Source organism: Hypanus sabinus, chromosome 4 (genome assembly GCF_030144855.1).
Source record: "Hypanus sabinus isolate sHypSab1 chromosome 4, sHypSab1.hap1, whole genome shotgun sequence".
In the NCBI taxonomy this organism is placed as follows: domain Eukaryota; kingdom Metazoa; phylum Chordata; class Chondrichthyes; order Myliobatiformes; family Dasyatidae; genus Hypanus; species Hypanus sabinus.
In genome coordinates, this window is record NC_082709.1 from 43,700,003 (window position 1) to 43,715,715 (window position 15,713).

Consider the following 15,713-nt stretch of genomic DNA (forward strand, 5'->3'; position numbering starts at 1 on the left):
TATGGTCCTAATGTAATTATATGTGAGTATTATAGATAGACAAAAAGGTCAACATTAACATGGTGAGCCTAAGAGCCTGTTTCTGTACTGTACAATTTTGGTTCTCTTATTCTAATTTATGTACCAAAGGTTAACCGAGAAATTTCTCAGTAAAAATTTCTCAGTTCTATTTTACTAGTGTTGGAAGAAATTTTCACTCCTCACTCAGTAGATTCTTCTCAAAAAAATGTGAACTTAATCACATTAAGCACAAAGACATGCACGCCAAATGTTCTAACAACGGAAAATTTTGACAAAAAGCTCTACAATTATCCTTTGCAAATATTCAGTTTATCTATAAACCTAACCATCTGAACAAAGCTAACAGCAACAAAAAACTTTGCTTGGATCAGTTCTATTTTCAGACTTTTCCCAAAATGCACTGCCTTTATGCACTTGCCACCTTTTCCTAAGGCCTTCTGTAAATGCATTGAACAAGCAACAGTGGGCAAACGTTCTCATCTGAAATCGTGATAGAAAACTCAGCCCACAGACCTCAACGGTAGGACATACGAGTTAGTTATGACCCATTTCAAAACCTGCCTGATTTCAGGAGCAAGCACAGAAGAGCAGGTGCAAGTCAGTTTCATTACTCAAGCACATTATTGAGAAGCACTTATGTCTTTCTAAAGCAATATAAACAGAGTCAGAACTGTAGGTTTTCTACAGAAGGGCATTGCTGGAGTTAGATATGGAAAATCACAGGACTCCTCATATATTATATAGAACATAGAATAGTACAGCACATTACAGGCCCTTCGGCCCACAATGTTGCCCATCATTCTTATGAAATTCTCATTTTCTAAAACATGTGTTACGTACTCGTGACACATGACAGTGGTGCCCTTGTCATGTGACTGGGGTTGAAGCTGTACTGGACTTGAGGTGATGGTCTTGTGATGGTGGAATGACGTCATTTTCCCGCCAATAGAGATCATGTGACGGGTTTTTTTTACAGGTTATAAAAGGTAGACCCCACCCTGTGAGGAGGGGCAGTTCGTGGCTGGATTTGCCAAGTTGACTTCATGCCACTGCGTGTTTGAAGTGATGACGCAGTTTAGTTGAAGGATGAAGTTTTTATTTAATGCCTAAAGTTTAAAAGGTTAATGCCAACAGGTTCTTTATGATTCTGTTAGTTCGAGGGAATTAGAGGAGAGTGAAGATTCAAAGTTGGAAGTTAAAGATCGAGGAGAATCGCTTTCTACGGTGAAACGGGGGCGACCTTTGTTTGATCCTTATTTCTATCTTCGTGTTAATCCCTAGGTTTACCTAGAAAGGATTAAAGGTAGTGGAGAAGGAAAGGTCAGTGCCTTTAAGCCGTTCTGTTTCGTAAATTCTTCGTGGGAATTTCGACGTCGGGAATCGAAGCAAGCGACGTGAAAGAGAACTTAAATCGTCCTGTAAAGTCTCTCCTTTTAAATGGACTGTGAGCATATTGAACTTTTGGCAATATCACTTTAAGAACTGTTTTGGAATATCACTTCAAAGAACTGTTTTGGAATATCACTTTACGAACTGTTTGAACAGCCGCTCAGCAGCTGTTTCCGGTTACGGTAGTGTTTGTTTACTTTTGGGGGGTTTGTTTTCTGTGTTTAATAAACGTGTTGTTTTATTATAAGAAACCCTTGCCGAACTCATATATTTATTGTTGCCTGAATACGTAACACATGTCAAACTACTTCATTATGTTATTCATTCTAATAAAGTGTATACAAATGATCAATACCACTAAGACTTAGATACATAAGAGAAAACCAAGCTATTTCACATTGATGCTGCATACACAGCTAAACTTCATTGTACCAACTTCAGTCACATTCTGTGGGATCTGACGAGAGACCAGGGAGAATTACACAGTTTTATTTACCAGTATGATTTCTGGGATCAAGGCCATACTCAAATATCTGCCAGTCCTCCAGTATTGCACTGCAGAATGGCCTTTCAGATCACTTGCAGAGAATCAGATCTTCTTTCACCCAACTGGTGTTATTGATCTGTTGCAATGCAAATTATTTTCCATGGCCAGTCAAAAGGTCAACAACCGGGACACTCAGAAAGGAATCTGTAGTGGTGATAGTGTGATCTCTCTGTTTGATAAAGCATTCAGCTGCTTTTGCCAGCATGCCCTAAATGAGTGAGATTGTGCTAGACTCAGCCCATTGTGCAAACTCAGCTCCCATGGGGTTTACTAGGCCAGACACCCAAACCATAAATGGGGAACCAAACAGAGTGATCCTCTGCATGTAAGAGATGTCCTGTGACAAAGTGAGGTGTTTTAGTGGGGCAACTAAGGGCTTGGATGGCTTGCTGCTAGGAACATGGCCCCAAAGCTATTCAAATAGTTTTTGATTTTTAAATGAGATAATTTTAAAAAAGTAAAAAAACACCAATACCTTAAAATACCAACAAATAACTCAAACATTAAAATAATGGGGTCACTGCATTCCAACTATGCGTGGTTTACACCAGAGTCCAATGAAAACACGACAGCAAAGCAGGAGAGAAGGTTATTGGTGTTAGAGCTCACATTCATGTCAGGCTTTTATATCAGCCAGATGTCAGTCAGCTTGATCTGCCCTGGGAAAAGCAAATTATATGATGCATTTAGGGGCACGATGTCCACATGGCTTTTTAAGTAGTGCACAGAATCAGGATTCAAGCAAAATAGAATGAAGACTGCTACTTATGGATCCAAAGCTCTCTGTCACCTTGGATTTTGTTTTTGAGTGTGTAGAATGTCTGATAGCATGTTTACAAGGAAAGAAATTTAGGCTAAAGATTAAACGTCAGTAACACCCGTTTTCAAGACAAAAGTTTGTAGCACACTGGAGATCCTGACATTACCGTAAATTCATAACATTACAATTATCAGGCAATGTGCCATCAAACACAAAACTACAGTGAAAATGTAAAAGCAGAAGGGAAAAAGAAAATTGGCAATCTACCTCATATTGACAATTTCTAGTTGTGTGAAGTTGTAACTCTGGTACAGAATTATCATTCTCAGGCCTTGCTCTGTGCAGTTTGGCATAGATCACAGTGGAAGACGGTACACTGAAATTAAAACTCAGCATGAAAAACCAATTATCAACATACAAAGTTATTACTGATCTTTTTTAAAAGATATGAAGCAAGAAATAATAGCTTGTCAAGCTTAAAATGCCTTTTACAAGCAATTTGACAGCTGAGACAAAATTCTCATTTATGAATAAGTTAGTTACATCATCTAGCTCCTGTCATTGTAAAACTCAAACTTGCAGGCAGATATTTGCAATCAGTCAAGGAGTTCTGCACTCCCACACAAACACCAAACTCCTGACATTGCTGGCAAAGTTTAACCATCTCCTAGTTGCACTCCAACTTTTGGAATCTGCTGATCAAACCTTAACCAGGTTAGATTAAAATCAAGTCATTTTAAATGATACATGTTAAATGTTTTTTTTAAAAAATGTAGAATCTAATCGATTTTAACAGCCTCTAGAAGTTTTTGATTGTCAGACACATTCAATCTTGACAGTTGACAAGGATTTGGGGTAATGGCTTTACTGACTGCATTTCCCCTCAGGCATGTCGTGGGCAAGGCTTATTCTGGCTTGCCCTTATGCAGCATGACATCTTGTTTGCCACTCCTTTTGTGCAAAGCATTCCTGTCAGTATCTGTATCTTATTTATGAAGTAATTTGCTAAAGGCAAAATTTTTGCTATGCTTACAACCATGCAGTCACCGCTGACAGCATGGTTTGGTCAAGTAGTTTAAATATGGTTTTAAAAAATCATTAGAGATAGTCAAGGGCTCCATTAAGTCTGCATTGAAAATGTTCATTAGTTTGAAACAGCATATATTAAATCTTGATAAAGTTCCATTTGCTCCCTTTCAAACAAAAAGTGCCTGATGAAAGAAAGAATTATGAGCCTCCTTTAAAAGTGAAGAAAGCCTGCTAAAAAAACAGTCATGTCAGCATTCCGATGACTCCACCCAACTTTGTTCTTTAAAAGTGATAAGGCATTGCTTGTTACATGTGTGAAAAAGCATCCTTCAGAGTACTCCAGATGACTATCAGTGCTGACATTCAGCAAACAGCTCAGCTGCATTCCCAATGATAAAAGGTATCTTTCAATTCACAAATTGTATTAAAACATTTCTGTGGGAAGCACCACAGTACTTTCTAACTTGTAGCCTGAAAGTTCAGTGAATGCCAATTCCCATTACTTCAGTAGTTACGGTTAATTCAACAGAGCTGCTTTCCACTAGGAGTTATTCCAGTGGCTGAGGATTTGGTGCAGGCTTCAAGGTTTCAGGTTTCTGGATCACTGGAATCTCTTGTGGAGAAGGTATTACCTGTACAAAAGGGATTACGCCTGAACTTGAGGGGGGGGGGGGTCAATATCCTTAGGGGCAGATTTGCTACAGCAGTTGGGAAGGGTTTAAACTAGCTTAGCAGGGCCATGGGGACCGGAGTGTAGGTCAGAGGATAAGGCAGATGGTGGAAAGGTAGATGCAGCATGTAGAGATGCTATGAGAAAGAATAGGCAGTGGATGGGTTGAGATGTTCTTACTTTAATGCAAAAAGTATTAGGAACAACACTGATGAACTTAGAGCATGGATCAGTAGATGCAACTGTAATGTCATAGTCATTACAGAGACCTGGCTGTCACACGGGCAGGAGTGGCTGCTCGATGTTCTGCGCTTTAGCTGATTGATTGATTGTTGCTTCAAAAGGGACTGGGAAGGAGGTAAATAAAAGAGGTGGAGGAGTGGAATTGCTAATCAGTGATAGCACCACAGCTGCAGAAAGGAAGTACTTTGTGGAGAGATTGCCTACCGAGTCTGTGTGGGTGGAAGTCAGAACCAGGAAGGGAGCAATCACTCTATTTGGAGTATTCTATAGACTACCATAGCAACAGAGATACTGAGGAACAGACCTGGAGGCTAATTTTGAAGAGGTGCAAAAATAACAGGGTTGTTGTCATGGGGACTTTAACTTCCCTAATGACTGACACCTCCTTAGTGCAAAAGGTTTGACTGGGGTGTAATTTGTTAGTTGTGTCCAGGAAGGATTCCTGACTCAATAAACAAACAAACCAATTAGAAACGAGGCCATATTGGATTTGGTGCTAGACAATGAACCAGGTCAGGTGTCAGATCTATAAATCGGCGAGCATTTCAGAGACAGTGACCACAACTCCATGACGTTTACTATAGCCTTGGAGAGGGATAGGTGCGGATGGTGCAGGAAGTATTTAATTAGGGGAAGGTGGATTATAATGCGATTATGAAGGAACTGGAGAGCATAAACTGGGAAGAAATGTACTAAAGGAAATGCACAACAGAAATATGGAGATTGAGTAGGGAGCACGTGCTGGGGGGTTCTGGATAGGTTTGCCTCATTAAGTTTGGGAAAGGACGGTAAGGTGAAAGCACCAGGGTTGACAAGAGATGTGGAACACCTAAACAAAAGGAAGAAAGGAGTTTACTTACGGCTAATGAAGTAAGGATCATGCAGGGCTCCAGAGTGTTATAGGGTAGCCAGAACGCAGCTGAAGAATGGATTTAGGACAGCTAGAAGGGGGCATAAGAAGGCCTTGGTGGGTAGGATGAAGGAAAACTCCAAGATGTTCTACACATTTGTAAAGAACAGGATGATGGCCAGAGGGATAGGAGAGGAAACATTTGCCTGGAGTAGGAGGAGGTAGGGGAGGTCCTTAATGAATACTTAGCTTGAGTATTCACCATTTCTCACTGGTGAATACCAGTGAGATTGTGAATACGGCATATAACAGCTGATATGCTGGAACATGTTGTTATTAATGAGAAGCATGTGTTAGAATATGTGAAAAACATTCGGACAGATAAGTCCCTGGGGCCAGACAGAATATACCCCAGGTTACTACAGAAAGAGATTGTTTTTTGTTCTCACTGGCCACAGAAATACTAGCAAATGAATAGTGGGTGGCAAATATTATGGCTTTGTTCAAGAAAGCGAGTAGAGATAACCCTGGGTATTATGGACCTGCAAGTCTTATTTCAGTGGTAGGCAAATTACTGGAGAGGATTCTTAGAGACAGGATTTACAAGTATTTGGAGAAACATATTCTAATTAGGGATAGTCAACATGGCTTTATGAGAGGCAGGCTGATTGAATTCTTTGAGGATGTGACAAAGCACATTGATAAATGCAGAGCAGTGAATGTGTGTATATGGATTTTTATAAGGCATTTGATAAGGTTCCCATGGATTCTGCTTGAAAGTTAGTGAGCAGTAACATTCCACAAGGATCTGTTCTGGGATTCCTGCTCTTTGTGATTTTTATAAATTATCTAAATGAGGAAGTAGAAGGGTGGATTAGTTTGCAGATGACACAAAGTTAATGGAGTTGTGGATTGTGTGGTGAGTTGTTATAGGTTGCAATGGGACATTGACAGGATGCAGAAGTGAGCAGAGAAGTGGCAGATGGAGTTCAACCCGGAAAGTGTGAGGTGATTCATTTGGGAAGGTTATATCTGAAGGCAGAATACAGAGTTAATGGCAATCCTTCATTAGCAAAGGGATTGAGTTCAAGAGCCAAGAGGTAATGCTACAGATCTACAAAACCTTGGTTAGACCACACTAGGAACATTGTGTTCAGCTCAGGTTGCCATACTCTGGGGAGGATGTGGAAGTTTTAGGGAGAGTGTAAGGAGATTTATGAAGATACTGCCTGGACTAGACAGCATGTCTTACAAAGATAAACAGAATGAGCCAGGGCTTTTCTCTTTGGAGCACAGGAGGAAGTGAGCTGATTTGATAGAGGTGTACAAGATGGTAAGAGGCATAGAGCAGACAGCAGAGACTTTCCAAGGGCAGAAATGGTTAATATAGGGGTGTCATGATTTTAAAGTGATTGGAGGCAAGTACAGGTGTCCCCCACTTTACGAATGTTCACTTTATGCCACTTCACTTTTATAAAAGACCTACATTAGTAACCTGTTTTCGCATTACAAAGAGGATTTTCGCTTTTACAAAAATTTTTCCCATATAAATTAACGGGTCTTTGCTTTACACCATTTCAGCTTAAGAAAGGTTTCATAGGAACACTCTACCTTTGTAAGGGGGGGGGGGAACACCTGTATAGGGGAGTATCAGAGGCAAGTTCTTTACACAGGGAGTGGTGGGTAAGTAAAACACCTTGCTTAGGGTGGTAGTACAGCCAGATACATTAGGGGCACTTAAGAAACTCTTAGGTAGGCACATAGTGCAAACAATAAGAAAATGAGAGGGGTTTATAGAAGGTAACTGTTAGATTAATTTTAGAGTCGGTTAAAATGTCAGGAGAACATCATGAGCTGAAGGGCCTATATTGTGCTGTAATGTTCTATTAGAGAGAAGAAAATACACAGATACACCATGAGAAATACTGCAATACTGCAATGAAAAAACTAAAATGGATATTGTGTCCTTTTGCCTTGTAAATTTGATACTGTTCTCAACTTTTAGAACAGAAGATCAAATGTAACCGCAGTAGCTACATATTCCTTACATAATTTAAAAACACAGGTAGACTGAAATTGGATTTAGTTTTTCTGATAATGTTTGTTTTTTGATAAAAATATATTTGTAAAGTTATCTATCCTTGTGTACAAGAGGCATATGAACAGAAGAAACCTTCCATTTCTAAATATGATTTTACAACCTGGTACAGGTTTCCTGATACTCTAACTTAATAGAGCTATATTGCAAGAGCCTTGGGTGCAAAATTAGACACCGCTATAGCTTCTAACCCAGAGCAATAAAACCAGAAATAAAACCAATTCAGCCCAGCATGGAGTAGCCCAACTTAAACTAGCAACTTTTGGATTTTCACAACCATAATGGCACCCCGTCTCCCCCTCCCAGACTTCAAATTTATGCACTTTCATACTGTCTGTTCCTCTTGAAATTATATGTACTTTGATTGTCTTCTCTGGAGTGTTAGGGCCTGAGGGGAGACCTCAAAGTTTATCCAATCTCTCCTTATAGCCCATACTCTATAATTCAGGCAATGTCCTAGTGAACTGCTTCTGCATCTTCTCCACATCCTTCCTGTGGTGTGGTAACCAGAACGGCACAAAATATGGTGTGACTGACGTGCTTCATACAGCTGAAACATGAAAGTTCTTTCTGCAGTTAAGGCTGAGGCAGAAGATCAACATTTTCTTGGGAAATACGATGGCAAATAGAGCATAAATGAAATTTTTTTTCTAAAATTAAAATATTAGAAAAAACATACTTCTATAAATATTACGAATGAAAACAAGTTTATGCTATAAAATTATGTTAGATCTAACAGTTTATAAGTAAAACTGACCTCGTTGTCACGACAGAATCTTCATGTGACCATGGTACATGAAACCTGTACACATCTGCTGCCTTCCCTGTCAATTAGAAAAAGCCTCTTGTAACAATACTTCCAAATCAAGTTGCAATTATTTTCAGTAATCTAGATCACATGATAACAAAAACCAAGTTAAAAAGGTACTGCATTTTAAAATCTACATTTAAAACAACAGCTAAACCATTCAGCATGAAACCATCACATATTTACAGGGTAGCTTGACAATCTATTCATGTTACTAATGTTGAAGTCTCCACATCTTTTAAAAAAAGATAACTCACTTCCGATAGAAACTCTGGTTACCAATGAGATAAGCAGAATTTTGCAGCAGTTTTTGACTCTTGAAGAACGTGAAAACCCTGATATGCTGAAACTGAGAAAGGGGTAAAAACTACTATAATAGATCCAAGGCAGATCTTGAAGGTTCCTTGAATATTTGACACTACATTTTCCCTTCTCACTCATCCAGCAACTAGAGATTATGAAATACCAGCAAAAGTACCCCTTACTCAAAGTCTTCAACATTTGATGCCTTGCAAATCATTGCTAGCAACTTCAATCAGGCTTGAAGAAATCTCTGCCCAATTATCAGCAATATCACCTGCAGCACTTGGGGTCCCAACACATTCGATCACTGCAATGCTACCATCAGGAATTCCTACCATTCCATACTGAGATTGCATTTTGGGTAATCTGATCACCTTGCTGCTCCCCCACCTACATACAGACAGAGGCTAAAGAGCAAGGTCCAGAAGTAAGGACAAGAGGTGGTCGCAGGAGGCAGAGGAGCACCTATGGGATTGCTTCAAGTCGATGGACTACGCCACGTTTAAGGGCTCAAGGATCTGAACAAATATGCCACTGTTGTCATGGACTTTATAAAGACAGCTGTGGACAAGTATGTCCCCACAATATCATTCAGTCTTCCCAAACCAGAAGCCCTCGATGAACCAAGAAATACTCAATCTGCTGAAGGCCAGATCAGTGACATTCAGGTGTGGTGACCAAGGAAAATACAAGAGATCCTGGCAGAACCTCCAGAAAACCACCTCACATGAGAACTGGCAAATCCGGGCTAAGCGAATCATAGAAGGATGCTCGACAACTGTAGCAAGGCTCCTACAAAGTAAAACCAAATGAAATATGTGACAACAAGGTTTTGCTCCCAGTTGAGCTCAATGCCTTTTATGCTCTTATTGATCTGACAAATTATGAAGGCACTTTCACAAACTGCCACAGCTCTTGATGACCCTGTGATTTCAGTCTGAGACCAAGAGTATCCTTCAGGAGGGTGAACCCACGGAGAGCACCTGACCTAGACAGGGTACCTGGTTGAGTACTCAAGACCTGGTTGGAGTGTTCACTGATATCTCTAACCTCTCACCTTGGCAGTCTGAAGTACCCACCAGATTCTTGTAGCTTCAATTATACTGGTGCCCAAGAGGAACGCAGTAACCTGCTTCAATGACTATCATCCAGTAGCACTTATATCCACAGTGAAGAAGTGCTTTGAGAGGTTGGTGATGAAACACATCAACAAGTTGGATCTGCTCCAATTTGTCTACAGCAGGTCAACACCAGATGCTATTTCATTGGCTCTTCATTCAACCCTGGAACATCTGAACAGTGAAAATGCATACATCAGGATGCTCTTCCTTGACAACAGCTCTGCAATCAACACTATCGCCCCCTCAAAACTAATCAAAAGCTCCAAGACCTAGGCCTCAATGCCTTCTTGTGCAACCAGATCCTTGACTTCCTCTCTTGCAAATTCCAGTCAGTTCAGGTTGGCCACAACATCTCCTCCACAATCTCCATCAGCACAAGTCCTCCACAAGGCTGAGTGCCTATCCCCTGCTTAAATCACTTTATACTTATGGTTGTGAGGCTAAGCATAGATCCAATGCCATATTTAAGTCAACTGTTGTTTGCTGAACCAAAGGTGGTGACTAATCAGTACATAGGGGAGAGAATGAAAGGTGTCATAACAATAATCTCTCACTTAATGTCAGCAAAATCACAAAGCTGATTATAGACTACAGGAGGAGGAAACCAGGGGTCCATGAGCCAGTCCTCCTCAGAAGTGGAAAGAGTCAGCAACATTAAATTCCTCAGTGTTATCATTTCAGAGGATCTGTACTGAGTCCAGCACGAAAGAGCCATTATGAAGAAAGCACAGCAGCACCTCTACTTTCTTAGAAGCTTCCAAAGATTCAACATGTCACCTAAAACTTTGACAAACATCCATAGATGTGCAGTCTGCCACAGAAACACCAATGACCTTGAATGGAAAAGCCTACAAGAAGTAGTGGATACATGCCAGTCCATCATGGATGTAGTCCTCCCCAGCATTGAGTACATCTACAAGGAGTGTTGTCACAGGAACGCAATATGCATCAAAGACTCCCACCATCCAGACCTTGCTCTCTTCTCATTGCTACCATCAGGAAGGAGGTACAGGAGCCTCAAGTCCCACACACCAGGTTAAGGAACAGTTTTACTCCTCAACAACCAAGATCTTGAGCCAGAGGGGAAAACTTCTCTAAACTTCACTCACACCTACACTAAATTGATCTCACAACCTATGGACTCACATTCAAGGATTCTTCAACTCATGTTCTCAATATTTATAGCTTTTTATTATTATTATTTTCTTTTTTATTTGGTGAGTTTATTGTCTGCTTTTTGTTAGTCTTTGTTGTGTCTGTGCAACTGTCTTAATCCTGCTTACCTGACTTGGAACAGACTCAGGTCACGAGTGCAGTTTCCTTTTTGAAAATGGAAGCGGGGAAGGCATGCCAAGCTACAGGTGTGGTTGAAATGCAGACACCATCTCCTGACTATCCTGTTGGCGTATGCACAGTTTTTGAAAAGTAAAACTGAAGACCTTAGAACAAGACTGCAGGACCAGAGGGACATCAGTGACTGCGGTGTACTCTGCTTCAGGGAAATGTGGCTAAACACCACCATTTCAGATGCAGCACTGCAGCATGATGATTTCACCATTCACCATAACGATAGGCCAGTTGAGTCTTTTAAAGGTAATCGTGCTTCATGATTAACTCATCATGGTACAGAGAAGTGATGGCATTGTCTTAGTACTGCTCAACTGACCTGGAACATCCAGCAGTCAAATATCATCCATTTTACCTACCAAGGGAGTTTTTTGCCATCATCCTGGTAGCATTTTGCATTCCACCTCAGGTCAATGTCAGGCAGGCAGTGTTGGGGCTGAGCACTGTGATCAGCAATCACAAAACAACTTACCCTGATGCCTCCCCTTTCATTGTGGGGTATTTCAATCAGGCCAACTTGAAGAAGTCTCTGAACAATCACCACCTACATATCACCTGTGGAACCAAAGAAGCCAACATACTTGACCACTGTTATACCGCCATTAACAGCACTTACCGTGCCATCCCATGCCCACACATAAGGAAGTCCAATCACCTGGCTGTTCTACTCCCGGCGTCTAAAGACTGCAGCACCAGTGGTGAGGACGAGAAAGGTATGGTCAAGGGAAGTGGAGGAGCACTTATGGGACTGCTTTGAATTGGTAGAGTGTTTAGTCTTCAGGAATTCATTTTCAAACGTGAATGAATACACTACAGTTGTCACATCAAGACTCGTGTGTGCCTTTAAGAACATACCGGACATAGCAAAGCCAAAGCCATGGATGAATCAGGAGATTTGTAGTCTGCTGAGGGCTAGATCTGTGGCAGTCAAGACCGGTGATACAGGAATATATGAGAAGCCCCAGTATGACCTACAGAAGGCTATTACAAGAGAGTCAAAACAAGACACAATTGGATGCATATCAGCTCTGGCAGGGTCTACAGGCCATTACTTCCTAAGTAGTAAAACTTAACATCATGAACAGCAGTGATGCTTCACTCACAGATGAGCTGAATGCCTTTTATGCACACTTTGAAAGGGAGAATAAAACTACACCTGTGCAAATTCCTACAGCATCTTGTGAGCCTGTGATCTCTGCCTTGGAGGCCAACGTCAGAACATCTTTCAAGAGGGTGAAGCTTCACAAAGTGTCAGGCCCTGATGGTGTACCTGGCACTGAAAACCTGTGCACTCACATATACTGTGATGAAGTGCTTTGGAAGGTTAATAATAGCCAGAATGAACTCCTGTCAAAGCAAGGACCTGGACCCACTGCAATGTGCCTATTCCCACAATAGGTCTACAGCAAATACAATCTCACTGGCTCTCCATTTGGACTTGGATCACCTGGACAATAGCAATATCTACATCAGGCTGCTGCTTACAGACTACAGCTCAATGTTGAATGCAATCATACCCTCAATTCTAATAAATAAGCGTCAAATCCTGAGCCTCTGTACCTTCCTCTACAACTAGATCCTTGATCTTCCTCGCTGGGAGACCACAGTCAGTGCGGATCAGAAATAGCATCTTCTCACTGGCAATCAACACCAGTGCATCTCAAAGATATATTTTTAACCCACTGCTCTACTCTTTCTACACCCACAACTGACTGGCAAGGCACAGCTCAAGCGCTATCTATAAATCTGACGATCACACAATGATGGTTAATAGAATTTCAGATGGTGACGAGGTAGCGTACAGAAACAAGACTGATCAGCAGATTGAGGAGCGTCTCAATAACAACCCAAGGACCTCAGGAACAGAACGTCAAGGGAACACACACCAGTCCTCATCAAGGGATCGGGAGTGGAAGGAGTGAGCAGTTTTATGTTCCTGGGTATGTCAACATTTCTGAAGATCTATCCAGGGCCCGATGTATTGATGCAACTACAAAGAAGGTACATCAGCAGCTATATTTCATTGGAAGTTTTAGGAGTCACAGTAAGACACAGTTCAAAGACACATTTAAATTTCTACAGATGTACTGTGGAGAGTATTCTAACTGGGTGTGTCACTGAGGGGCCACTGCACAGGATCAGAAAAAGCTGCAAAAATTGTTGACTCAGCCACCTCCTCCATGGGTACTAGCCTCCCCAGCATTGAGACATCTTCAAAAGGCGGTGCCTCAAAAAGGCAGCATCCAACAATAAGGACCCACATCATCTAGGATATGCCCTCTTCTCATTGCTACCATCAAGCCTGAAGACACCCACTCAACATTTTAGGAAGAAATTCTTCTCCTCCACTATCAGATTTCTGAATGGACAATGAACACATAAACATTACCTCACTTTAATTTTAGCTCTCTTTTTGCTCTACCTATTTATTTCAAGTCAAATCAAGTCAAGTCACTTTTATTGTCATTTCAACCATAACTGCTGTTACAGTACATAGTAAAAATGATACAACGTTTTTCAGGATCATGGTGTTACACAACACAGTACAAAAACTAAACTGAACTACGTAAAACAAAAATATATATGCTTATATGAATATATATTTTTATATATACTTCTTATTGTAATTTATAGAATTTTTATTATGTATTGCAATGTACTGCAGCTGGAAAACAATTAATATCACGACCTCTGCCAGTGATATCAAACCTGATTCTGACTCCACATTTAGGTGTGCAAGTCCCAAACTTGCCAGAATTGCAAGCACTTACCAACAGGCTGCAGACTTTTTTTTCCTAAGTAAAATTCCACTTTAAATATTAGGTACAGCTAAAATTCTCAAGTTATCAATTCTTTTGTCATAACTGTTACTTCTCATTTCTGATACAATTCCAGCAGACCATTGGCACTGTAAGCAGTTTACAAATACAATTAATGCAATTTTCAACAACAAATGCAATGAAGAGTGACAAAAGTCATACACCAAATAAAAAGGTGTTTGTTACTGGAGTGGGTAGATTCTATACTGAATTATTCTTCTGGTAAACCTGGATGCATTCAGCTAAAGTCCTGTCTGTTTTCAACATGACATCCTTCCTATATCTACACTTCACTCTTCAGTGCCTCAATGTATGTAAAAAAAATTAAAATCTAATTTATCAATTTAATACACAGCCTGTAGTTTTTCTAAAAATATAGCTGTAGTTTTCTACCCTGAAGAATGTTACCATTTAAGACATTGTTGCTTTACTTTTATAAATCATTTTCCCCCAAAGAATTGTTATTGGCATCTTTGCTCATTCCACTGATCCAACAACCTCTTCCATACATTTCACATAACCAGCCATAAAAATGAATGCAAGATGGCCCAGTATCAAGATCATCGGATCTCAGTTGTACTGGCAGTATTATTTAAGAATTTCTTTACATATTAAAAAGAAACATTTTCCATGGGATTCATCTGCTACCCCACTTGCTCAGCCATGCTGAAACATTTGCAAAACAGATGATTTTCCAGGTACTGTAATTCAATGATAACTACCTCAAAGGAGAAAATAATCTTGGATATATATGTCCCAAGCATTTCTGAGGAATGAAGCTGACTATTGAGATTGAAATTATGATGCAGTTTAATGACTTACATTGAGAAATAATGAAACAACTTATTTTGTAACAATAACCTACCATGCAAAGAATGGCACTGGCTTTCAATATGGATTTCAAAAGCCTGATGTACCTAAAATGAAAGATAAACATTATGTTTGTGAAAATTATGGATGGGTCTCAGAAATAAGTTTCTGCGCTCTACTATTCTCACTCTACAGTACCTGATTAAAGTACTGAAGCTGAACATTATGTATCAGACCTGAAGAGTTTATTGAAACTCTGTGAGCAGAGGCACCTAAATGGAAATAATAAACTCAGTTACTCAAAATTCAGTTACCGATTGAGATAGTTAATGAAATCGTCAGCAAGAAATATAATTTAGAGAAATAATTACGTACCAAATGACAGGACATGTGTTACTGGGGTAGATATTACTCTAGACCTTGCTGTTAGGTATTCACATTCCATACTGAACTGTCAAAAGAATTGACAATAGAGGGTTAAAGAATTAATAATCATTACTGATGCTTAGAAGTTATGTTTCTTCACACCTTAACCTTCTCTGCATAGAAAACAAAAGTATTTTCAACTGCTTCTCAACAGACGTATGCAGTAATGCTGTATTACCAGCAGTAGAAATTTGAAGTCTCCAGTTAAACTCCACTTTCAAATTATATTCAATATTTTATTCTCCTATTTAGGAGGAATTTAATTTTATTAGCCAAATTATATTTGTAATTTATTAGCAGTAATATTATTAATATTTTCAGACACATGTCGGATAACTGCAGAACAAAAAGGTGTCACAGCACTGAGAACGCCATCATCAACAACGTCTCCCTTGTCCTTCCACTGTCCGCAAAAACTAGCCTCCCCTCCTCTGGCTCAAGTATACACCTCTTGCTGCCTCAGGAAAGCATC

At 40.1% G+C, this 15,713-nt stretch overlaps 1 protein-coding gene across 7 annotated transcripts in view; it reads right to left on the minus strand.

Annotated features, from left to right (window-relative positions):
- pgap1 (post-GPI attachment to proteins inositol deacylase 1) overlaps positions 1-15,713 on the minus strand; it is a 129,576-nt gene that overhangs the window by 63,943 nt on the left and 49,920 nt on the right. For all 7 annotated transcript variants that reach the window (XM_059966934.1, XM_059966938.1, XM_059966933.1 and 4 more), the window contains 5 exons: positions 15,191-15,266; positions 15,014-15,087; positions 14,871-14,922; positions 8,365-8,431; positions 2,985-3,093 (listed from right to left, as the gene is read on the minus strand). In XM_059966934.1, coding sequence (XP_059822917.1) covers positions 2,985-3,093; positions 8,365-8,431; positions 14,871-14,922; positions 15,014-15,087; positions 15,191-15,266 — 378 coding nt within the window. The remainder of the gene's footprint in view (positions 1-2,984; positions 3,094-8,364; positions 8,432-14,870; positions 14,923-15,013; positions 15,088-15,190; positions 15,267-15,713) is intronic.